This window comes from Myotis nattereri (assembly GCF_964212035.1).
Source record: "Myotis nattereri genome assembly, chromosome: 14".
Lineage (NCBI taxonomy): Eukaryota > Metazoa > Chordata > Mammalia > Chiroptera > Vespertilionidae > Myotis > Myotis nattereri.
In genome coordinates, this window is record NC_138089.1 from 61,431,925 (window position 1) to 61,457,126 (window position 25,202).

General features: G+C 56.2%; 1 protein-coding gene across 1 annotated transcript; it reads right to left on the minus strand.

The window, feature by feature from the left end:
• Positions 1-169: 169 nt before the first annotated feature.
• PTPN23 (protein tyrosine phosphatase non-receptor type 23) lies at positions 170-22,624 on the minus strand (the record flags this gene model as incomplete). The annotated part of the gene is made up of 24 exons (XM_081106330.1): positions 170-897; positions 969-1,082; positions 1,160-1,403; positions 1,486-1,670; positions 1,746-3,495; positions 3,584-3,763; positions 3,853-4,004; positions 4,094-4,248; positions 4,324-4,635; positions 4,901-5,046; positions 5,426-5,491; positions 5,586-5,700; positions 5,802-5,881; positions 6,056-6,114; positions 6,226-6,282; positions 6,621-6,668; positions 6,752-6,883; positions 6,959-7,039; positions 7,278-7,409; positions 7,547-7,596; positions 8,172-8,248; positions 8,421-8,548; positions 17,730-17,804; positions 22,541-22,624. The coding sequence occupies 24 exons, from the start codon at positions 22,622-22,624 to the stop codon at positions 418-420; spliced, it is 4,902 nt and encodes a 1,633-aa protein (XP_080962456.1). The 3' UTR covers positions 170-417.
• Between the last annotated feature and the right edge of the window lie 2,578 nt (positions 22,625-25,202).

Here is a 25,202-nt window from a genome sequence, read left to right on the forward strand (position 1 = left end):
AAGGAGCGTCGGGGGCAGTCAGGCGGGGGAGGCATCCGTAGCCCCTCCAGGATGCGGGAGGAAGGGTGGCCCCAGCTCACCCGCTCACCCACCCACCCACCCACCCACCCAAGACCATGAACGGTGCCGGGTGGTAGGCTCCCTCTTGGAGGCAGCAATGGGCAGACATGGCCACAGACAGGTTGGTTTATTCCTTCAGCAGCAAAGAGCTGGAAAAACATCAGGTCCCACAGTAGCAGGACCGGCCTAAGGCCTGCGACACGTGTGCACCCCATAGGGGTGCGAGCTGGACCAGAAGGGCTGAAGACAGCAAGGACAGGAGGAAGAGACCGGCCACCTCGGGAGGCCCTGCTGGGCGCGGGCAGGTGGGCGGCGGGCGAGACAATGTAGTGTGAGGACCAGGCGGGCAAAGCCTGCTCAGGTCTTGTTGAGCGTCCAGAGTGGATCCAGAAGGCTGAGGGGGTCGTCGGCGGGCGGGGTAGCCCGCAGCCCCTGCCCGTTGTGGGCGTGCAGGAAGTTCTGCTTGCTCATCCGCTGCTTTCCCCGCAAGGAGCTGTCCAGGGAGAAGGCCTCCGGGGTGAGGGAGGCCAGCAGCTCCAGGGAGGAGGAGGGGGGCCCCAGGCTGGGGACCTCAGGAACGGGCTGTTCCTCCTCGGGCTGGGGTGTCTCAGGCAGGGATGAAGAGAGGGGCGGTGGGGAGGAGGAGGGGAGCTGGGTGGACTGCGGGAGACTGGCTGGCAGCAGGCCTGGGGGCTCCACAGGGCCCGGCAGGCAGGCCACTGGGGAATCCAGGCCCCCGGGCGGCCGGATGCTGAGCTTGGCGATGGTGGCCTGGATGGAGCTGATGGGCACGTCCCCCCCGAGGACCAGGTCCTGGGAGTCCTGAGGGAGGTGGTTCTGAAGAGAGAGGTGGGTGAGGGCGGGACACAGGCTGCGCTGTCCCTGTCCCAGCAGGGTCCCTGCCTCACCTTCTGGCTGACGCCTGTGCCCGCCAAGGGCCTGCAGGGTGGGGGCACGCCATGGCGCTGCAGGACCTGCTCCACGTGTCTCACCACCGCCTCGTGGCAGAACCGGAGGTGCAGCTGCAGGGGCACAGGTTGTCAGCGGGGTGGGGGTGGGGATCCCTCACGGCAGAGCCTGTCCGCGCCCAGAGCCTCACCTTCTCCTGCAGCATGTGCTTCCTCTGCTGCCGCATGCGCCGCACCAGCTGGGGCAGCTCGGGGAGCCTGTTCCCCGCCTCCACCTCCTGCACGGCCGCGTAGAGCAGCGCGAAGGCTCCCGTGCGGCCCACCCCGGAGCTGCAGTGCACGACGACGGGCGTGTGCAGGGGCCGCTGGTGCAGGTAGTGCGTGTGCACCTCCTGGATGAAGCGCAGCAGGTTGCTGGGGCTGTCGGGCAGGCCTCTGCGGGGAGGGGGGGCTAGAGTCACATCTGACCGAGGCCTGGCCACCCTCCACGCTCCCCCCACCCAGGCGGCAGACGCACAGCTCGGGCCAGGTGGGAAAGTGCAGGTGCACGAGGGAGCGCTTGAGGCTCTGGTCGCGGAACTGCAGGCTCAGCACCCGTTCCACGTGGGTCTCAGTGGTGCGGACGCTGCTCAGCGCCAGGCTCAGGGCGCCGTGCACCATGGGCTGGCCTCTCTCGGTGGGGAAGTAGCGAGCCACCTTTTGCTGAGGGGCCAAGAGGGCGGTTAGGGGAGCTTTTCCAGGATCCCCGCTGGGCACCCCCCCACCTCCCCCCCTCACCTTCTCCATCTCCGCCTCAGACACCAGCATGACAATGACCGACACTTTCTGCTCATGCACCATGAGCCAGAAGTCAGCAGCTGTGCCCGGCAGCGGGGCCTGGGTGGCCACCAGGGGCGGGCAGTACGGGGAGAGCCCCTCCACGCGGCTGGCGTTGATGTAGTCGTCCTTGCCCGAGCGCAGCACCACGCGGTTGCTGTCATACGGCATGACGTCCTGGTGCCGGTTCTTCAGCGAGTAGCAGCGGGCAATGGCGATGGAGCGGCCACGGGCGTCATGTTCCTGGGCGTCCTGCAGCTCCCGCCACACGGCATCCAGGGCCCCGGCATCGCCCAGCTGGCCCCGAAAGGCCTCCAGCTCTTGCTGCAACTGCTGCAGCCTCTCAGGACGCTCATAGGGGTCCCGCTCAATCAGCCGCAGGGCCTGTGGCCGCCGGCCCTCGGCCGCATCCACCTTCGTCGGCTGCAGTAGGGGCTGCCCACCCCCGGGAGGCTGGGTGCCACCATGCTGGCTCTCGGGGCTGGAGGAGAGCAGGTCTGCAGCCACAGTCCCCCGGCGCAGGCATGGGGGCGGGTCTGTCGCAGGGGGCCGAGGAGGTACTGGGCCAGGCCCTGGTGAAGGGGCAGGTGAAGGCACCAGGTGGGGACTAGGGGTGGCCTGGCTGGCAGGTGAGGGGCCTTGAATGGAGAGAGGGGCTGCCTGGGGGCCCAGGGGCCGGGGGGAAGGGGCAGGACCATAGGCCAGGGTGGAATGGGGAGGCTGAGGGGGCCCAGGGCTGGAGAAAGGCAGAGCCCCAGAGTGAGGGGGCAGGGGTTCCTGAGAGGGGCCTGGATAGAGCTGGGAGTGTAGAGGTGGTGGTGGCTGCCCCAGAACAGCAGGCTGAGGGGCGAAGGAGTAGGGGGGTGGGGGAGTCATGAGCCCTGGAGCCTGGGATGGGAAGAGGTGGGGATGCTGGAGTGGCAGGGGCTGCTGGGGGAGCTGCTGGGGGGGCTGGGGCCCAAATGCTGCCCGTGGGGGATGAAGCTGGGGCTGGGGCCCTATCCTCGGGGCTGGAAACCCCGTGGGGATCCCAGGAGGAAAGTGGTGCTGGGCTGGGGGTGCTGTGAGGGGCTGCTTAGGCCCCAGAGGATAGGTGTATGGCATGGACAGTGGCTGGTGTGGGGGTACTGGGAAGCAGGGTTGGGGAAGAGCAGGGGTGGGGCTTGGCCGGGGTGCTGTGTGGCTGGAGATGGGCGCCTGGACACTATCTACCGTGGTGGTGGCTGGCCGGACCCCCATTGCCAACTCGGGGCCCGAGAACTGGGGCGGGGGGGCGGAGGGCAGGCCTGCGGCTGGGGGGTGTGGGCCTATGGCCCCATAGGGCGTGCCCACCACGCCGTGCTGAGGGGAGGAGCGGGGCACGAGGCCCAGCTCTGGTGTGTAGACAGGCGCCGCGTAGATGGGGGGTCCAGGCGCCACGGCCATCGCAGGGGGCCCCGGAGCCTGGGGGCCCCTGGGCTGCATCACCTGGGTGGGTCCTGAGTAACTGCCTGGGGGCAAAGGGCCTGCGAGATAGTGGGGTCCCGGGCCCGCAGGGCCAGGGAAGGGGACCGGAGCCAAGCGGAGTGCGGCGGCCGCTCCCAGGAAGGCGTCGGGCAGGCTGCGCAGCTCCTCGGGCGGGTCTCCCATCTCCCCAGCCTCACCCTCCTCCCTGCGGGGCAGCAGTGGCTTGGGGGCTGTGGGCCGTGGGGGTGGCTTCTTCTTCAGCTCCCTGCGGGACGAGGAAAGAAGGGGAACCAGCCCAATCAGCCAACCCGGGTCTGGGCTGCAGCGCCCTGCGGTCCCGGGGCCACACCTACCTGTCCAGGAGCTGCTGGCGGGCAGCCTCACGGGCCTGGCAGGTGGACTGGGCCCGCTCCAGCAGAGCGGCCACCTTGCTCTCGAGGTCCGCATAGAAGTCCTTGCCCTCCTGGGACTTCTTCATCAGGTCCTCATAGGCTTCGTAGGAGGCCACCAGGGTCTGCAGCGTGGAGTTCCACCTGGAGGGCAGAGGGGCCGGCGGGAGGTGAGCGGTGGGAGCCAAGTTCAGGGAGGGGCTCTGGGCAGGAGCGCAAGGCCAGGCACTGACTTCTGGTCGAGCTCGCTGAGCACCCGGCGCACGGCCGCATACTGCACGTTGGCCTCGGTCAGCGCGCGGAGGACGTTGTCCTGGGCAGCCAGGTTCTGCTCCAGGTACACCCGCAGCTGGTCGTACTTCTTCAGCTGCTCCTCGAACAGCTTCTGAGGGAGTTGGGGGGGAGGACAGACACTCCAGGCTTTGCCACCTCAGGTGGAGCCCACAGCCAGGGCCCCGCCACCTGCTCCCGCACCTTCATCTCGGAGCGGTCCGTGGTGACCAGCGAGGCGGTGATGTCGTCCTTCTGGATGAGCTCCCGCAGCTGCTGCTCCAGAGACACGCGCTGGTCCCGCATCTCCTGCACCTTGGCCAGGATGCGCTTCAGGTTCTGCAGCACGGCCTGGTCCTCTGGGGGCAGCAGGGGTCAGTGAGGCCAGAGACGCCCCAGCCATCTCAGCCACGGCCCAGGAGGGGGGTGCTCACCTGGGGTGAGGGCTGGTGTGGGCAGGGCAGCCCGGACCTGGTCCAGAGGCCCGCTGAGCAGGCGGAGGTTGCCAACGTGCAAGTTCATGGCGCGGTGCAGCTCACTGTTCGTGAAGGAGGCCTTCTCGTGGACCTCCATGTACTTGGCCCATTCTCGCCTCACCTCTGCCAGCTCCGCCTGGGAACCGGCCACACTGGCCCCGGCCTGGCCCACTGCCTCCTGCAACTTCTGGTCTAGCAGCTCATCCTCCTCCAGCAGGTCCCTGATGTCCTTCAGTGAGGCCTCCACGTCCGTGAACACACCTGACAGCACTGAGGGTGTGTATGGGGAGGGGGACAGCCTGAGGCAGGCAGACCAGGCACCCACCCTGGCCTGTGCCCCAGGAGACAGCACTACCCTCAGTCAAGGCTTGTGGGCAGCCCAATGCTTGCCGAGCAAGCACACCCAGGGTGTGGCTTGGGGGACGGTATTTGTGCCAGGTGCTGGGAGAGGTGCACCCTCCATCCTGGGGGAACGGGGGACAGAAAAGGCCACAGGAGATGACATCCCCACCCTCACCTGCCTACCCCCTCCCACCTTGCATGGACTGGACGAGGTTCCGGACAGTGTCGGGCCGGACGCTGAGAGCTGCGCACTTCTCCATGAGCTGGGGCGGGATGTGGTTGTACATGTCCAGGTTGTCCACTGTCTCGGGATCCAGCTGCATGGAATCCATGAACTGGCTGTGGGGACACCAGGACCAGGCGGGTGATGGGTGCTGACCCAAGTCCTCACATGTACAGAGAGTGCACTAGGGCGAGTCTCCCCCGCAGCTGCAGACAAGTCTGAGGCCCCAGCAGAGAGCAGACCAGCACCCTGACCTCCACCCTGAGGCTGGCCTGGCCCCAGGGCACGCCCACCGCACTGCGGACAACACGGGCAGAATGGACACCCCTCCCACGACTCGGGCTCTCACTTAGATGGTCAGTCTAGTAAACAAGACCTGGGTCGGGAGGGCAGAGCGGGGAACACCCGCTACTACCTCCCTCTTGCGGGCAGCACCAGGGACCCACCGAGGTCTGGTGTGTAACCCCCACACCCTAGCCCCAGCCCCACACTTACTCCAGCACCTCATTCTTGTCCTCAATCTTGGCCATTATCTCTCGAAGCAGCTTGGCCTTCTCCTCACTGCAGAAGCGACAGAGCAGTTGCTGGAAGCCTCTGTCTCTCAAGACACCCCACCCCCACCTGTGCCGAGGGCAGGGCCCGCCCTCCCTCCCACCTGTACAGTGACGAGGCTTCATGGGCAGCCATGGGGACCAGCTTGGCGAAGATGTCAGGGCCTGTGACAGCTGGGTCTGTGGGGTTCACTGGCAAGGGCTTCACCAAGGGGGCACCTGGGAGAGAGAAGTTGTGGAGCCCAGGCCCTTGTAGCCCTCACGTCTGCTCTATGCCCCTGTCCCTCCTCCCTGACCCCAGCCTCCCCCCAGCGGCAGACCTTTCACAGGCTGAAGGGTGTCCAGGGCCGGGACAGCCTCGTGGTAGATGAAGTCATTGTCCTTCTTGGCAGAATTGTACCTGGGGGTCCAGGGAAGGGGGGGGGGGTCTTGGATGAGCAGCAGGGCCCAGGAGCTGGCCTCTATGGGGCCACTGCTCTCTGGCGCTGGTGGCTCCCTCTCAAGGGTGCAGGCAGAGGGCCAAGACCCTTCCTCATGAGAAGGACCAGGGCCACCCCCGACCCCACAGACTCACTTTCCTCCAATGACGTCCATAGCAAAGCGAAGTGCATCTTGCACAGTGTCAGGCTGGCCCTGCAGGGTGGGGAAGGGGCTCAGCACAACTCAGGCCAGTGCCAGCACCCCACCCACCGGCCTGCTCCCTGTACTCGGGCTCTCGGGCAGCAGGCCCTTTCCTGGCTTTACCTTGGCCAACTTGATGGCTTCACTGAGCTTGTCCAGGGCGCTCTGGAAGTACGCGACCTGTGGGGACAGCGGGGAGAGCCTGGTCCTTCCCTGCTTGGAGTCTCCTCCTTCTGCCCCCCAATGAGCCCTGCCTGGCCGTCACATGACCCACTAGAAGGCCAGAGTGCTGGGTGCCAGCCAGCCCCTCTGCAGGGAGTCTGCTATGCCTCCTCAGCTCCCAGGGATGAGGGCTGCACAGACAGGACACCCCAGGCTGCAGCAGGGGCTTGTTCAGGGATGAGGAGGTGGGAGGCCGAGAGAAGACCACCTCCCCTATTCTGCAGGGAAGGGATCCACCGGCTTCTCACTAACAAGGCTGGAACCAGTCCTGGGTGCTGTCCTCACAGCTCACTCACCTGCTCCCCGAACTTCTGCTGCTCCTCAGCCTGCTTCCCCATGTGCAGCTGGGAGGAAAGAGACATCCCTACTTAGTTCCCAGGCTGTGGCACCTCAGCCCAGCCCAGGGCCAGAGGCACGGTGCCCTCACATGAGCCACAGCCGCAAAGTAGTAGATCTTCATCTGCACCAGCTTCTTCCAGTCCTTCTGGATTCGGCCCAGCAGTGAGGCCGTGTCAGGGTTCTCCAAGGCCCGGCAGGCCTCCTTGTAGTAATCCACCACCTGGGGGCCGATGGGTCAGTGGGGCGTCGGCAGAACACCGAAGGCCAGCCCTGAGCACATCTCCCCCATCCCTACCTGGGCGCTGATGCGGGCCACCAGGAAGCTCTTCCTGTTGTCCAACATCGACTTCTCCAGAAGGCACTCCTGAGCCTGACCCTGGGGCAACCAGTCAGGTCCACTCCCTGGTCCACCCGAGGCCTTGCCCTTCTAGCAGGCAGACCACAGGGACAGCTCTCCACACCCTCTCCTCCAGTCCCCAGCCCAGCTCCTGACCCACCTGGCGCTGTCAGACCAGAGCCCAGGCCCTGCACTGCCCTCTGCTGGGCCTGTCTAGGGTCCAGCTCGAAGTCCCCTCCCTGGATTCAACTCAGTTCCCACCAGGGCACCTCCTTACCAGCATGAGGTTGACATTGAGAGTGAGGATCTGGCGGCTCATGTCGACGCTGTAGGCGTGAGGGAAGTGCTCCCGCAGGTAGGCAAAGGCGCCTGCTGCACACTGGAAGTGCGTACAGGAGACCTTCATGCCCTGGGTGGGAGAGAAGGAGGGTGGCCAAGGGCAGCGCCAGACCTGGGGCAGGATTCAGCCCAACTCGGGACCTGGGAGTGCGCAGCAGCCCTTCCTGGTCACATCCCATGTCCCGTCCACTGCCCTGCCCTGCTCACCTCCTCAGACACCCGCTTGTCCATGGCTCCCAGCATGGAGTGCAGTGCACCTGGGGAGGCAGGGGGTACAGGGTCAGTCTGGGGGTGCTCCCCACACCTGTGTTAACAGTAAGGCAAAGGGCGCAGTGTTGTCACCCATGATCAGGAAAACGGGTCTGAACTGGGGCTGTTGGTCCATGGCTATCAAAGCTGAGCAAATGGGGAAACTCATCGACGTCTGGCCAAGGCCCCCAGGCTCCTGCCTGCACCAAGCAGGGGTGCAGGTGGACAGAGGAGAGTTCCTGCGCAGACTCTAGCCTAGAAGTCCGGTCTGGAAGCTTCTCTCTGGAGCCCAACTGGGGCCGAGTCATCAGGTTGATAGCAGAGCCGGCTGAGCCCAACCTTGTTTTCCTTCTGCCTGGAGCAGCCCGAACTCAAACGGGGGCTGGGAGCTGTCCAGTCAGAGCCACGGCGGCCACACCGTGGCAGCAGCCCCAGAGAGCCTCTCCCCAACAGGTGGCTCCCCGAGGCCCAGAAAGGAGGCGCTGGCAGAGATGTGGGAGGCAGGGGAGGGGTCCGAATACAGGGTCCTCCCTGCACCAGCCCAGTGCCCCGTCGCCTGCTGCCGGGCTGGCAGGCGGCTCACCCAGGTTGTAGAGGATGCAGGCCTGCTCGTACTGGATGTCCTCGTGCACCACAGACTTGCCCGAGAAGATCTCGGTCCTGCAGACATGGCACCTGGTCATCCTGAGGGCAGGTGAGGGCCCAGCCACCCCCGTGCAGGGTGGGAGGGAGGCCCTGGGAGACACCATATCCAGCTGCTCCCCACCCTCTGCAACAGGAAAAGGGAGGAAGGGGGCATCCCCAGCACCCAGACGCCCCAGTCAGCTCTCACCAGGTGACAGGAACAGCAGCCTCCTGGCCTGAACCCATGGGGACCCGGCTCTGCAGGTAGTGGAGTTGGCCCAAGTACTTGCGGAGGACGCTGCAGCCCTCAAAGTCCCGTGGGACCCGGACGGCGTTCTGGGGGTGGATGGGAGAAGCAGGCCTGCCATCACTCGGGGCTGAGGAAATGCCTCAGAGCTGGGCACTGCCCACCCAGGGGCCAGGAAAGCCCACTGCTGCGTCCATGTCGTCCAACACACCGTCCCACGGCCAGAGTGGTGGGCAGAGTCAGCCCACTGTCGGGAAGGCAGTCGACAACATGCATCCAAATTCTAAATATACTCAAAACGTGACCCACAGTTCTGCACCCACAGACAGACAGAGAAATCCGAAGAGCGGCTGCCTCAGTGAGCACGAGGGGCAGCTGGCACAGCGCTGTCAACAGGTCAAACAGTGAGCACCACCAACATGCCCAGTAAAGAGGCTGGAACAGACGCACAGGCACAGAGCAAGGCTGATGGCCGCGGGGGGGGGGGGGGGGGGGGAGTACAGCGCAAGGAATGTCGTCAATAATATTGTAATGACTATGGACAGTGTCAGACGGGTATGAAACGCTTTGTATGATTATCAAACCATTATGCTGTATACCTGGAACTAATATAAAATACTGAACGTAAACTGTAACAGAAAAATATAAAGCAGCTGTTTGGGTAGATGGGGTGGGGGGAGAGAATTATTTAAGTAAGTTATGTCAAGGCTACCCACACAAGAGAATCTCCTCACAGAAAAACTGAAGATATGTTAAGATTTCCAGATCAGACGTATCATTGGGGCGAAAGTATGTAATAGATGAGGGGTATGATTTCATTTATGTAACAGCATGTAGACACTGACATCCAACTACATTATATAGACAATAAAGATCTACACGGTTATATATGAAAATGTTAAGTGACTATCCCTGAGCAACAGGGTTTATTTTATCTTATTCTATACACACAGACATGCAGACAGACATACAGATATATTTAATTCTTTATGTATTTACTAGGGGCCCGGTGCACGAAATTCGTGCACTGGGTGTGTGTGGGGGGGTGGGGTGGGGGGGGAGAGTGTCCCTCAGCCCAGCCTGCCCCCTCTCACATACTGGGAGCCGTCAGGTGTTGACCCCCATCACCCTCTGATCGCCTGATCGGCCCCTTGCCCAGACCTGATGCCTCCGCCAGAGGTGTCAGGCTTGGACAGGGGACCCCCATCTCCCCCCCCGATCACTGGCTCTGGCCCCCGCCCAGGCCTGAGGCCTCTGGCCCAGGAATCATGCCTGGGCAGGGGACTCCCATCTCCCTCTGATCGCTTGCTCCACCCCCCGCCTAAGCCTGACGCCTCTGACCCAGGCTTCAGGCCTGGGCAAGGGGACCATCATATCCCCCCAATCCCCGGCTCCGCCCCCCACCCAGGCCTGATGCCTCAGCCAGAGGAGTTGACCCTCATCACCCTCCGGTCACCAATCACCGGATCGGCCCCTTGACCAGGCCTGAGGCCTCCTGGGCAGGGGACCCCCAGCTCCCCGCGGTTGCAGGCTCCGCCCCTGCCCAGGCCTAACGCCTCTGGCCTAGGCGTCCGGCCCAGGCAGCGGGGACCTGCAGTGGCAGCGGGGGGCGCCATGATCGTGGGCTTCGCTTTAGGCCCAGGCAAGGGACCCCTAGCTCCTGGGACTGCCAGCTTTGACCGTGCCCAGCTCCCATCGCTGGCTCCACCCCTACTTCCTGCTATCACTGGCCAGGGCGGCAAAGGTGCCTGATTCTCCGATCATGGCTGGGGGGCAGGGCAAAGGCGGCCCCAGGGCCGCCTTTGCCCTGCCCCCCAGCTCTTAGCTCCCCTCTGGGTTTCCGATCACTGTCAGTGGCAGGGGGCTTCTTCCTGCTTTCCCTTTCGCCTCCCTGCATTGTGCCTACATATGCAAATTAGCCGCCATCTTGTTGGCAGTTAACTGCCAATCTTAGTTGGCAGTTAATTTGCATATAGCCCCGATTAGCCAATGAAAAAGGTATCGCCGTACGCCAATTACCATTTTTCTCTTTTATTAGTGTAGATAGTGAACATTTTCAATTTTTATAATAAGCAATAAAGAGATTGCTATTTTGAGAAGAAAAAAAACACACAAACAAACAAAGCAAATGACCCCTCTGCTCAAACAGCAGAGCAGACGTAAACCCTCTGAGACGCAGGTGCACACAGGGGATGGGACCCGCCCGTGTGCCAGGACCGGACCCCCCAGGTCCCAGAACTGAGGGCCCAGTGGGAAGCAGCCCACTGGCTAGAACTCCTCCAGGACTCCACATGGGACTGAAGTCTGTCATAACCATCAAACACGAGAAAGAAAGAAAAGGCATCGAAATTGAAAAAGAAAAAGGTAAAACTGACGTTATTTGCAGATGACATGACACTACAGAGAATCCTAAAGATTCCACACAAAAAAGCTATTAGAATAAATGAGCTCAGTAAAGTATAGGGCACAAAACTGAGATTCAGAAATCAGTTGCATTTTATACACCAACAACAAACTATGAGAAAGAAAAATTAAGACAACAATCCCATGTACAACTGCATCAAAAAGAATAAAATACCTAGGAATAAACTTAAAGACCCGTATTCAGAAAACTGTAAGACACTAAAGAGAACAACTAAAGAAGACACAAATGGAAGACTATAAACTATTATAAAAGGAAGAATTAACATAGTTAAAATGACCATACTACCCAAAGCAATCTATAGTTCAATGCAATCCCTATCAAAATACTAATGACATTTTTCACAGAACTGCAATAATCTCAAAATTTATATGGAACCACAAAAGACCCTCAATATAACCAGAGCAACCCTGAGAAAGAACAAAGTTGGAGACAGCACACTACCTGACCTCAAACTACACTGCTACAAGGTCAGTTATCAAAACAGGTTGGTACTGACATAAAAACAGACGCCTCGCTCTGGCTGGTGTGGCTCAGTGGATAGAGCGTCGGCTGTGGGCTGAAGGGTCTCAGGTTCGATTCCGGTCAAGGGCATGTACTTGGTTGCGGGCACAGCCCAGTGGGGAGTGTGCAGGAGGCAGCTGAATTCATGTTTCTCTCTCATCAATGTTTCTAACTCTCTATCCCTCTCCCTTCCTCTCTGTAAAAAAATCAATAAAATATATATTTTTTTTTTAAAAGAGAGAGACAAGAATACACGATGGGGTAAGACAATAAGTGGTGTTGGGAAAACTCAACAGATACATGCAAAAAATGAAACTAGACCACTTTCCAAAACCATATGCAAAAATAAACTCAAGTGAATTAAAGATTTAAATGTAAGACTTGAAGCTATAAAACTCCCAGAAGAAAACACAGGCAATAAACTCTTTGATATCACTCTCCGCAATTTTTTGGATACGTCTCCTCAGGCAAAGGAAACAAAAGAAAAACAAATGGGACTGTGTCAAACTAAAGGGCCTTTAGGGTGAAGGAACCATCAACAAAACGAAGACATACTCGCCAGTGATACATCAGATAAAGGGTGAATATCAAAATACAGTATAAAGAACTCATACAACTTAACACCAGGAAAAACACACAATCTGATTAAAAAATAGACAGAAGATCTGAATAGACATTTCTCCAAAGAAGACATACAGATGTCCTAGAGACATATGAAAAGATGCTCAACATCACTAATCATCAGGGAAATGCAAATTAAAACCACAATGAGCTATCACCTCACACATGTCACAATGGCTATCAGCAATAAATCAGCAAAACAACAAGTGTTGAAAAAAACAAAAACACAAGTGTTGGCGAGGAAAAGGGAACCCTCGTGCACTGTTGGTGGGATTGTAAATTGGCGCAGTCACTGTGGAAAACCGTTTGGATGTTCCTCAAAAACTTAAAAATAGACCTACCCTTACCATATAACCAAGCAATTTCACTTCTGGGTACTTATCCAAAGAAATGCAAAACACTAATTCAAAAATATATAGGCAACCCTATTTCTTTGAAAGGTGGGTATTAAAAACCCAATAAAAACAATGAACTGAGAAAAATATTTGTAGCACATAACACCAAGGAGCAGTATCATTAATACATGAATGAGTCTTATAAATTAGTAAGAAATAAAGTATAACACTCTCATAAAAAATGGACAAAGAGCAACAGCAGTCAAGTCCTTAAAGAGGATATATAACAAATACATTAACAACTGTGAAACCTTACTATTAACCAAATAAATGAAAAGTAAATCCCCTTTCACCTATCAGACCGCCAGCACTGAAAAGGAACAGCAGGAACAGGCACACAGCTGCCAGGGAGACAAGTACATCCTTTTCTCCCACCAATTCCTACAGGAACGACCCTACCGAGACGAGGAGCATCAAATGGCAAAAACCAAAAATTACCTAGTGCTCTCCAAGAGGGGGCTGATTAAAATATACTTCAATGTAATGATCACAGGCCAGCCCTAACCGGTTTGGCTCAGTGGATAGAGTGTCGACCTGCGGACTGAAGGGTCCTGGGTTCGATTCTGGTCAAGGGCATGGACCTTGGTTGCAGGCACATCCCCAGTAGGGAGTGTGCAGGAGGCGGCTGATCAATGTTTCTCTCTCATCGATGTTTCTAACTCTATCCCTCTCCCTTCCTCTCTGTAAAAAACAAATAAAATATATTTTTTAAAAAATGATCACAGGCCATTGAAATACTCCTGTTGTATGTTCACCGATACAGAAACATATCCACAATATGTTGTGAAGTGAAAAAAGCAGGCGTATAGGTGGTATATCATTCTCCCGGGGTTTTATATAGTACCTGTGGCCCGGTGCACAAATTCATGCACATTGAAATGAATTAGAACAGTGGTTCTCAACCTGTGGGTCGCGAACCCTTTGGGAGTTGAACGACCCTTTTACAGGGGTCACCTAAGACAATCGGAAAACACATATATAATTACATATGGTTTTTGTGATTAATCACTATGCTTTCATTATATTCAATTTGTAACAATGAAAATACATCCTGCATATCAAATATTTACATTATGATTCATAACAGTAGCAAAATTATAGTTATGAAGTAGCAACGAAAATAATTTTATGGTTGGGAGTCACCACAACATGAGGGACTGTATTAAAGGGTCGCGGCATTAGGAGGGTTGAGAACCACTGAATTAGAAGAAATATTTATTTTTTAAATATATTTTTATTGATTTCAGAGAGGAAGGGAGAGGGAGAGATAGAAACATCAATGATGAGAATCATTGATTGGTTGCCTCCTGCAGGACCCCCACTGGGGACCAAGCCCGCAACCCAGGCATGTGTCCTTGACCGGAATTGAACCTGGGACCCTTCAGTCTGCAGGCTGACACTCTATCCACTGAGCCAAACCAACCAGGGCAGAAAAAATATTTTAATATTCTATTCTCCCTTTCTCTATAAGTGTCAACCAAGTTCACGATCGACAATGACAAGACTGAAAAACATGCATGCGATTAGCACCAGCGAGAGCTTTATATGTATCACGCATGTGAGAGTCAACTTATCCTCTTATAGATATAGAGTAAACTGGTTTAATTAGACCTGCTTTCTTTCTTTTTTTTTTTCCCCAGCAAACAAATAGACAGAGATGTTTACTAGTTAGGCGGGCCGATTCCACCTCTGACAGAGAGCAAGCGCTCTTGGGGCAAGTGTGTGCCTTCTTTTCCCACAGACTTCCACACTTACATGAACAAATAATTATACCCAAGTAGACATACAAACATCAAACAAATATTTACACTTACACCCTTTCAGTGAACAAGTACCTTTACAGTCTTGGGATCTTGGGCAGATAACAGGAACACCGCCCAAGTCCCCTGATGGGGGCCTCACAGGAACAGATGTGGGGGCCTCCCTTTCCCAGATCCCAGGACAGGATTCTTGACCTATGTCTCATCCAGACAGAAATGGTACTCATATTGAACAAGGAAATCAAGACTAAATAGAAACTAGATACATTCCCCATTAAGAACTTTGAGGTGCATGCCACATTTATACCACAAAATACCAACAAATCAGTTTCAGTTGTGTCGAGATACAGAACAAGTCCCTGAACAGAGGCGGTAGAAAACTGCCTAGGAATGCTTCTTTTCTACCTTTTTCAAAGATAGGCCAGATTCGAACCCTTAGCCAGTCCGAGCTTTGACTTCTCTCCGGAAGTCCCAGAGACGGTGAATACCATCTAGAAGCCATTCCTCCAGATACAGGACAAGTACCTTAGAGATTCTTGATAATCTACATCAGTAATCCATTCACACAATCCCCCAAAAGTTAAAGAGGAAGCAAAGAACCATTCAATGTCCTTCAAGAGGATTGCGGCGAAACAACAAAATCGACAGATTTAACACATTGGAAAACCAAGGCCAGAAGTACCCTCAGACGTTTCAGGGGTACCAAGGAAGGAGAAGTTAGGCCACATCCAGCCCTTTTCACAATCCACCATCAGTGACCAGTCCCAGCTCACTGGTCTACCATCCATTTAACATTTCTTTTTCCTCCCATCATACCAAGGCCATGCTTTCCAGGTAGCTAGAACTTTTAAACCACAGTTTCTACCTGAAATAATTGTACTTTACTTTAGAAATTGGATTACTGCTATCCTGGCATAGCTGCTAAATTTCAAAATGGTCACAATTTTCCTGCTGGGGAATTCAAGAAGCAGACCCATAACTATTAAGGCCAAAACAGTCTCGGGTTTTTATTCTGTACACAGCAAAAGGTCAAGTTCAGCTCAAAACTATGCGCACTCGTTTTTAAACTGGCCTTTTCCTTTACATGTGCACAGAAATCCTGGATGCATTTATAAAAGCTTTTCAATTCTCTATCTACAAGCCCTTTAAGAAATACGAGCTCTACTGTCGGCCCTTATAAAGCCAACTGCTCTAAACATTGGTCTATCATATCACTAAAATTATATTAAGACTGTGATTGCTAATTTAGTATTAAATAAATCTGAGAGGCAGGCACACTTTCTGCCCCATCTGCATTTCCTTAGTAAAACTCCGCCTTAAAACTCCACCCCTGAAATCCCATCCTGCCTCAGTGAGCAGACATTCCTTTTGTGATTGACTAAGTCAGAGGGAGGGGCCTTTACTGTTCCAAGATGGCGGCCCCCAGGGGCACGGCAGGCCATGAGGCCAACATGGTGGCTGCCAAGTCAGGCAGCTCAACATTGTGGCTGTCTAAACTGTTCTCTGTCAGAAAAGATGATTTCCTCATTCTCACAATAAACAAGGGAAGAGCAAACCAAAACCCCTAAAAGATAGATGGCCAACATTATATTGCAGAACTTTTTTAAATCTTAGGTAGCAAATTAAATACTTAGCATTTTTCAAATCAATACTTTTACATTTAGGATACATTTCAAATAAAATATAAGGCATTTTCAATTAATAGATTAACTTCTATCATCTAGACTTCATACTAGGCATACTCAGATAGCCACACAAAGGAGGGGAGAAGGCAGGCCCCCTCCCTCCACATTCACACACTTTCACCAGACATTCATTCAGAGTTTAAACAATCCATTCAATTCCTAACAACTTCCCAACCCCTGAGGGAGCTCTAAAGCCTCCCCCAATCTCCTTGAAATGATCAATCACAATACCCAAAGGTGCAGTCTGAGTCCATCCCATAACATCCGTCCAGTACAAACAGAGAACACTAAACAGGGCCCAAAAATACAGGCTTCCAATTCCATGGAAGCCAAACCCCAAAAGCTAGACGTTGGCCTTACGCCAAACCGACGGGAGCGACCCGCCTCGTCTCATATCCGCGAGGGGCATATCCATCCCTCGTGAGGGGCATATCCATCCCTCCAGGGGAGCGGAACGTCTTCCAACTCTCCCCCGCCTGTGGTCGTTCACGGCGCGTCCGCCTAGACCCCTCAGGCAATTACAGATTCCAGAAACGAGCTCACACAGAACAGAACACACAAGGACACACACCTACTGCGGTCAGTCAGACTCTACGGATCGGGGTCCCTCGATGGTCTTGGGAATCCCGGACGAGCCCCCAAAATGTTGTGCCCAGATTTCACGATTCCCAAGAACCTACAGGGAGCCAGCGAGTCCGATGCAAAAGCAAAGAGTCATGTATTTCAAACCTAGGTTTGGCTCCCCTGCCCGCCCCCCTTACTGGCACAGCAGCAGGTGGCAGAGAGCTAGACCTGCTTTCTGATGTAGCTAAACTTTTTCCAGCCCAGTGAAGCACCCAAACTTCTCTTTTAGGTAATTGTCAGCAACACAGCAGTAAATATCAACACAAAGCAGATTATTATTGTAGATCACGCAGGGAGAACAAAGGGTAAATATTTAACTGCAGCCGTGTTTGATTATATTCTGTGCAGTGAGAAAACCTGAAGTCATTTTCAAGGTCCACCATTTCTTACTTCTTTTCAGTCGGGTCAAGTTTCTAAGCTTTATAAATCTCCATTTTCCGGCTAATGAAAAGAAAATAGGTTTCTACTAAGTCTCCTATCTACCTACTCCAGGACTTCTGTGAGGATCAAATGAGATGAGGCACGGGAAAACGCTTCACAGACATTTGGATAGTGTAAAATGTTTGCACCTGGCTATAAAACAAGTGGTGTTCCTGGGCTGAAGAAACTGCAAGGAGGCTAATTGCTAGGAAGAGGAAGCCGGGTGTTGCTACGTGACATCATTACCCAGAGCCCACAGCGTCGTTTCCAGGCTGGGCTGGGCAACATTTTGCACCATGGGGTCTTGGCAACATCGGCTGCGGTTTGGTTTGGTGTCGCTCTGTGTGGTGGTGGGGCCTGTGTCCCACTTGGGGAAGCCGAGTGTTGCTTTGTGGGCACCAGGTCCACGGTGCCATTTCTCTGTAAATGGCCAGTGTGTGTCATGGCAGCTCCTGCATTGAGCATCCGCCCCCTGGTGTTAGGTGTGCATTATAGCGACCAGACAGACACTTATCATATTAGCCTTTTATATATGTAGATAGATTTATAGATAGATAGATAGATAGATAGATAGTATATATAAATAAATTTTTTTAAAAATATATAAAAATTACGAAATGACTTTTAGGATGGGTTTTCTTTTTGCTTTTTTTTTTTTTTGCTGTTTAGTATTTTCAAATTTTCCTATCATTAGTTTTGCTTTTACATGGAAAAGTGCTACATTTAAATAAGAACACACAACAGCAAAACTGAAAGTAAAATGAGAACCCAGCTGCAGGTGGTTTCTTTACGTCCCTTCAAAGCAGTCCTGGTCACACCTCACACGCGCGCCCTCCTACCTGTCTGAGCAGCTCCAGCTTCTTCAGCTCCTCGTTGTAGGCTTCGGGGTTCTCTCCATAGTTCTTCAGGACAAACTGGAGAGAGAGGAGGGGAATGTAAACCAGGGAGGGAGACTCCTGGCTCCCGCTCCTCCCCGCCCCCCAAATCTCACAATCTCCAGTCAGGGTTCAGGAGCCATCCACACAACCACCAGCTCCACTCCTGGGCCACCAGGAACCCAATCACGGGGCAGCACCAAGAGGCTGGCCAGAGCCACCTCCTCTGAGCAGAATGGACGGCCCTGCGTGAGTCCCAGGCTGGTCTCCACCACGCGGCAGCCTCTCTACGATGCCCAGGACTCTGCCAGCTCAGGAGGCCGGGGAACTCAGGGGTGGAATGGGATCCTAAGAGCATCCCCCAACAGGCCACACAGTCAAGCCTCCTTTAGGGTCGGACCTGTTGTGCTCTGGGTCACACCATACCCTAGCCCATTGGTCGGCAAACCGCGGCTCGTGAGCCACATGCAGCTCTGTGGCCCCTTGAGTGTGGCTCTTCCACAAAATACCACGTGTGGGCGCACATGTACAGTGCGATTGAAACTTCGTGGCCCATGCACAGAAGTTGGTATTTTGTGGAAGAGCCACACTCAAGGGGCCACAGAGCCGCATGTGGCTCATGAGCCACAGTTTGCCGACCACTGTCCTAACCCAACAGTGTCGACAAAGGTGCCAAGCAAGAGTGGGAGTGCAAAGCCTCTTCAGCAGCCCACCCTCCTGGCTGGGAAGGCACCACAGAGACAAGTGGTCTGCAGTGTCCCTGGCAGGGAGGGAAGGCCCATAGCTGGGTGACAGGGATGAGCAGACGAGGGGCAAAGGGAAGGTCACTGCTCACACCACTGCCCAGCCACCACCTCAAGAACTGACCGCCTAGACAGTGACCACACTCACCGCCTGGAGGCACAGCCAGAACCAATGGGGGTGGGGACCGCGGCGCACAGGCCACATGACGTCTGCAGAATCATTTGGTCTGCCCCGTCACTGCATTAGGGGCGAGTTAATTAAATGTTGGACCAAATATAGCAGGCTAGATTTTTTAAGATGTTTTCTTTTTAAAAAATATTTTTTTATTGATTTCAGAGGGAAGGAAGAGGGAGAGATAGAAATATCAATGATGAGAGAGAATCATGGATCGGCTGTCTCCTGCACCCCCTACATTGGGGATCAAGCCTGGAACCAGGCATGTGCCCTGTCCAGGAATCCAACTGCGACCTTCTGATTCAGAGGTCGACGCTCAACCACTGAGCCATGCCAACAGGGCTTTCCATTGATTTTTTTAGGGGGAGAAGGAGAGAGGAGGGGAGGGGGAGAGAGAGAGAGAGAGAAACATCAATGTGAGAAAGACACAGTGACTGTCTCCTGTATGCACCCCAACAGGGACCAGGGATCGAACTTGCAACCCAGGTACATGCCCTTGTTCGGGAATCGAACCCGAGACCCCCCCGCGAATAGGCCGAAGCTCTAAGCATCAAGTCACGCTGCTCAGGGTGAGGGAACTTTCTGGGCCTGGTCTTTCCATGCAGTGCACATACTTCTCCTCTCCCACCGGTGTCACCGTCTCACCTGTAAAAGTCCTCACTAGATTACGGATGCCAGGAAAGAAGTGTCACCTCTTGCCCGTCTGTATCATCAGGGCTCAGCACAGCGCTCCACAGGCTGGCCCGAGCACAACCCGTTTTTACCCTGCTGTCCTGCCCCTCAGCTCCAAGGGAAGAACAGGCAGAGTTGGGGCTCCAGGGCTGGGGAGAGGAGTCCAGGTCAGGGAGCTCCCAGGCTGCAGGGGCGTCGCCTCGTCAGGACAGTCCCAGGGTGCCCTGAAGGAGGTGGCCATGCTCAAGCGCAGCCCACCCACGGGTGGCTCAGGGGGTTCATGCAAACACGTCAGAACCTTGTCAAATAAATGGTGGCACCTTTCCCACGTCCAAAGAAAAGGAAACAAAGAAAAAGAGCAGCTCTGCCGGTGTGGCTCAGTGGACAGAGCGTCGGCCTGCAGACCGAAGGGTTCCAGGGTGGATGACGGTAGACTACGGTCGGGGACACATGCCCAGGTTGCGGACTCGATCCCCAGTGGGGTGCATGCAGGAGGCAGCCGATCCATGACTCTCTCTCATTATTGATGTCCCTATCTCTCTCTCCCCTCTCCTCTCCGAAATCAATAAAAACATTTAAAAAATAAAAGAGCAGATGGACAGGAACTTGTCTCTTGAGTGGCTGACACCTCAAGCTAAATGGCTCCTGAGAACTCCTCTTGGAGGCCCAGCTTCTCCCATGGCGGGCACCATGTCGCCAACGTGAGCCCCCAGAGAGAGCACCAGAGGTAAATTCCGACCAGGCATCTCCTAGGCCAGGGGTATGCAACCTTGTTGTGAGTACGTGCCAAAACCAGCAAAATCTCGGACTCAAAATTCTTCTGCGTGCCAACCCTAATTTTTTGAGAACATATTACGCCTACTTGATATCTCTTAAGATGTACACATGTGAAGAACCTTGAAGAAATAATAAAATTCATCCGGGCGACAAAAACACGACGTGTGATGATGAAAAATACACTTAATGTATACATGTACACTGACAGTCCGACAGAAAACTTTATGACTCCGTTTGATATTATCAGTGGGACTTTTGCTGCTGCATCACTGATGACAGAGATTTAACGTCAGGTTTATATTTCGTGACCTTCAGAGATATGTATGAGCTACTACTTTCATCCGCCAGGCTACTCCTATTACGAGACTTAACAAAATTCATCACTGAGAGCAAAGATTCACAAGCGTATGTGGATGAAAACATGGAGAGTAACGCTGTTGCAAAGTTTCTTAAACAGAAAAAATTTTCTGGAATGGCATTCCAAGTCCTCAATAGTTCGTTTTTGACACTGGTACTCCTGGTACTCCTGTCTCTAATCGCTTTTTTTCAATGTTTTCCAAATAAACTCTAAGGTCAATAAATTTCTGCTTCCAAATTGAGCTTCTCTGAAATTCAATCAACTGCATTTCAAAGTCAGCCATGTCTATGGTCTTTAAGATAACTTGTTATGTAAAATTATTTATTTACCTAAGATGCACCTACACTGAATTTGTGTGAAAAATAAAAAAGTCGGTATTAAGAAAAACATTGCAAATGGAAGATTATAAGAGAGGGTTTCACGTGCCAGCAAAAGTTACTGGCGTGCCATGTTTGGCACGCGTGCCAGGGGTTGCCCACCCGTCCCAGGCGCCTCTGAACCAAGACGCTCTCCGCTGGGTTTGAGTGGAGTGAGAGGCAGCACCTCTCAGTCCCTCCCAGCTGTCAGAGGGTCACCTTCCCTGGGCGCCCACCAGGCTGCGAAGGCAGGAGATGCCTCCGGTCACTCCCAGCTGAGCAGGGGTGGGGGTGGGGGTGGGGGTGGGGGGTCGGGGGTGCCACCCGGCAGCACAGACCACCGTCACCAGAAGAGGATGAAGAGCCGGTGGGGAGGCGGAACGTCTGAGAGGCGTTTCCGGGTTCTGCGAGGAAACAGGTCCACGGAGGTTAAACGATGGGCTCAACACACACAACACAAGCTGCCGGTGCCTGAAGGAACGCAGGGCGGTGCAGAGAGGAAGCTACTTCCCAGCCCATTCTCTTTTATTTTTTTTAAATATAGTCAGAGAGGGAGGGGGAGAAACATCGACGAGAACCATGAAGGCTGCCCCCTGCACGCCCCCCACTGGGGATGGAGCCGCCTGTGCCCTGACGGAGAATCGAACCCCGGCCGCCTGGTTCCTAGGTCGACGCGCAGCCCCTGCACCACCTGGGACACCGCGCCCCCTGCGGGTCCCCTGGGCCTTGTGAGGGCACCGGGCCTCCTGCGGACACCGGGCCTCCTGCGGGTCCCCGGGGCCTCGTGCGGACACCGCGCCCCCTGCGGGTCCCCGGGGCCTTGTGAGGGCACCGGGCCTCCTGCGGACACCGGGCCTCTTGCGGGCACCGGGCCTCCTGCGGGCACCGGGCCTCCTGCGGGCACCGGGCCTCCTGCGGGCACCGGGCCTCCTGGGTCCCTGCTTTTTCTCTCTTTTCCTCGGGCCTCGGCGTTTGCAGACACAGCTGATGACGAGGATGCCCGGCTGGTCCTTCCGCTCCTGCCGACCCTCGAGGCGACCAGGGGCCCTTCCCAGGCCGACGTCGCGGGGCTCCCGAGGCGCAGTCCGCGCACCGGCCCGACTTCACATCCGATCTTCGGTCACAGGCCGCCGCCTCCATCAGCGCCAGGCCCGCCCGCGTCCTCCGACCTCCAACCGGCTCAACCCAACGTGCGAGGGCCTCCCGGCCGCTCCCGCTGCTCATCCCCGGGGGCGGCTGGGAAGGCGGAGACCCGCCCCGGGGGACGCGGCCCGGACCGAGGGGGCTCCCGGACCGAAGGGCTCCCGGACCGGGCCCGCCTACAACACGGGTCCGAGCGCCTCGGCGTCCGCCCGCCAGTCCCGGGGACCGCGCGCCCCCTCACCCTGCTCCCGGGGGGCGGCTCTGGCGTGAGGAGGGCGGGGCGGGGCTGGGTCCGAGCGTCACGCCGAGGAAGTGTGCGCCCCGCGGGCGCCGTGGGTGGCCCGGGACCGAAGTGAAACAGCGGCGTCGACGAGGCCGCGGTGCCCGCCCCGGGCGTGTGAGGAGCGGGAGCAGGGCCCCGGGCGCGCGGGGGAAAGAGGCTGGGCCGGCGGAGGGAGCCGGCGGGGCCTGGGAGGGGACGGCGCGCCGGGGCGTCACGCGCGGGCCGACGGCGGAGACGCGGAAGGAGCGGGGAGGGGAGCAGCGCTCACCTTCTTCACAGCCGCCTGGAAGAGGAAGTCGCCGGCCTCCTTCAGGTCCAGCCAGATCATGGGCATGCGGGGCACGGCCTCCATGGCGGACAGAGCCCGCTGGCCGCCGGGCCGCTCCCCTCGGCCGCTCCAGCTGCTGGCTCAGCGCGCGCACTGCCCCGCCCCTCCGCGCCGGAAGGCGGTCGTCACGCGGGGATGAAAAAGGCCCGCACGGCCTTCTGGGAGATGTAGTCCCCGCCATGCCTGCGCACATGCGCAGTTCAGTCTCCTCCGAGAAGAGGGCCAGGAGGCTTGCGAATCTCCAGCCCGAGGCGAAAGGGCTTCTGGGAGTGGTAGTCTTCCTCCCTTAGCTGCGAGGTAAGGCGCAAGCCGGTGTCTTCTGGGCCGTACAGACCCGCCTGCCGAACGTAGGCCTCGCCGCGGGACCAGAGCCGGCTAGCGGGTGGGAGACTCTAGCGTAGCGTCGCTGCTCAAGGAAAGGCGGGAGTGGACGTGGGACCCGGGAAGCCGTTTGGCCACAGGACACAGAGCCCAGGCCCGAGCACGAGCTCAGCAAGAGGTCGGGATGAACAGCTGCTGGTCGGTATGGGCTGGAGCAGCAGGAAGGAAGGGACCGGGGAGGAGTAGGAAGCCCTAGTGCAGCGGTTCTCAACCTGTGGGTCGCGACCCCTTGGGGGTCAAACGACCCTTCACAGGGGTCGCCTAAGACCATCGGGAAACACATATATAATTACATATTGTTTTCATGATTAATCACTATGCTTTAATTATGATCAATTTGTAACAATGAAAATACATCCTGCATATCAGATATTTACATGACGATTCATAACAGCAGCAAAATTAGTTATGAAGTAGCCACGGAAATAACGTTATGGTTGGGGGTCACCACACCATGAGGAACTGTATGAAAGGGCCGTGGCATTAGGAAGGTTGAGAACCGCGGCCCCAGTGGGTCCTTGCAAGGCAGGGAGGACCTAGCGAGGGTGGGAGGAGCCGGCCGGCGCAAAAGGGGGCTCTGGCCGGTCTCCCGATGGAAAGAGCCGCGTGGGTGCTGCCTCCTGAGCTGCTTGGAGCAACTGTCCTTCCCCTTTGACGGAGCGGACCCGCCCAGCCGCAGGCTCCTGGGGTGGAACTGCCGACACAGGCCTGCGAGGACCTGGTTCACGTGCCAGGGCTGCCACAGCCGGTGCCGGACGTCGGGGCGGCTTCCCCGCTGGAGGCCACACGTCTGCGATCGAGGAGTCCCCACGCTGGCGTCTTGAGGCCTGACTCCTTGTTGGCAGAGGAGTATCTGCCTGTGTGGCCACACGGCTGTCCTCCTGGGCACGTCCGTGGCCTCATCTCTGCTTGTGGGGACACCCTCAGGGCCTCGCTCACTGAGTCTCCCCTTTCAGAGTCTGTCTGCATGGGCGATGCCTCTATGCACACGAGGTCTTCGGCTGCCCCCGCCCCCCCCTCTGTGCTTCCGTGTCTCCGATCCACTCCGTTCATCAGCTTATTTTGCTCATTAGATTCCAACAGGAGTGAGATCAGGGCTTCCTCCGCTCATTTCCCTGGGGTCACAGACAATAGGGTCCCTGGGGTCACAGACAATAGGGTGGTGCAGGCCTGGGACGGGGGTGGGCCTAGAAGGGGTCACTGGGTGGGGGAGGGGACATACGTAATATTTTCAACAATAAAGATTTTTTTTAAAAAAGCATCTACTAGAGTCATTCTCAGGTCCTGGGGCTGAGGACTTCCACACAGGAACGTGGGGGGAAGGGGCACCATTCAGCCCCTAACGGTCCTGGTGACACGAAGGGCAGTTGGTGGGAGAGGCATCCAAGGCCAGGAGGCCCTGTGGGGAGGGCCTCGGGTGCTGAGGGATGGGTGGGCACGGGCCAGGGGGGCGGCCGCAGAGGGCGTCAGGGAAAGGAGCTTCCTCCGAGGGCACCCTTGGGAGTTTGGGGAAACAGACTTGGAAGGAATGGGGAGGCGTAGGCCCGTCACAAGGGGGCAGCAAACACCCATTCAGCCAAATCAGTCACCTCTTCGTCTGCCCCCTGTGGGGCTCTGCGGCTACAGTGTTCGGACAGGTTCAAGCCTCGGACTGATGGGAGGGCACAGTCCTCTCTCTCATGGCCACGGGCACGTCCCAGCTGGAGGGCAGAGCCCTCCCAGCACAATCATAGCCAACGGCCGTAGCTGTGAGCTTGAGCCTATGGTCCGAACATGTGGCCCCGCGTGCCTTGTGATGGAGTTCAGGTGCATGTAGTTGAGTGAGGTTGAAACTCACGAGAACGCTGTAAACAACGTGCTCACGCCCCTACTTTGCCTCGTGGCATCTGCTATAAAATAAAGACACGGCTTGTGGGCGCGGGCGCTGTCTCTTGATCAGGGAGCAGTCTCCCACCGAGCCCCAGCTTCCATTCCCTTGTCTGTCTCTTCTGAGCCTTTCACCCCCCCTCCCAGGATCACCCTTGGCTGTGCTGGCCCAAGTGCTGCCCGACCAGGGCTGAGTTCGGGGGAATTTAAAAGTGGTCCGGTGAAAGGAGGCTCCAAGGCGCGCGCAGAGTAAGCTTAAAAAGCAAAAGTGAGATAAGGCCAAAAAACAAAAGGAGGGTACGGAGCCGGGGTGTGGTAAATTAGCTCGGTGTAAAACGGGACAAGGCTTAACTGA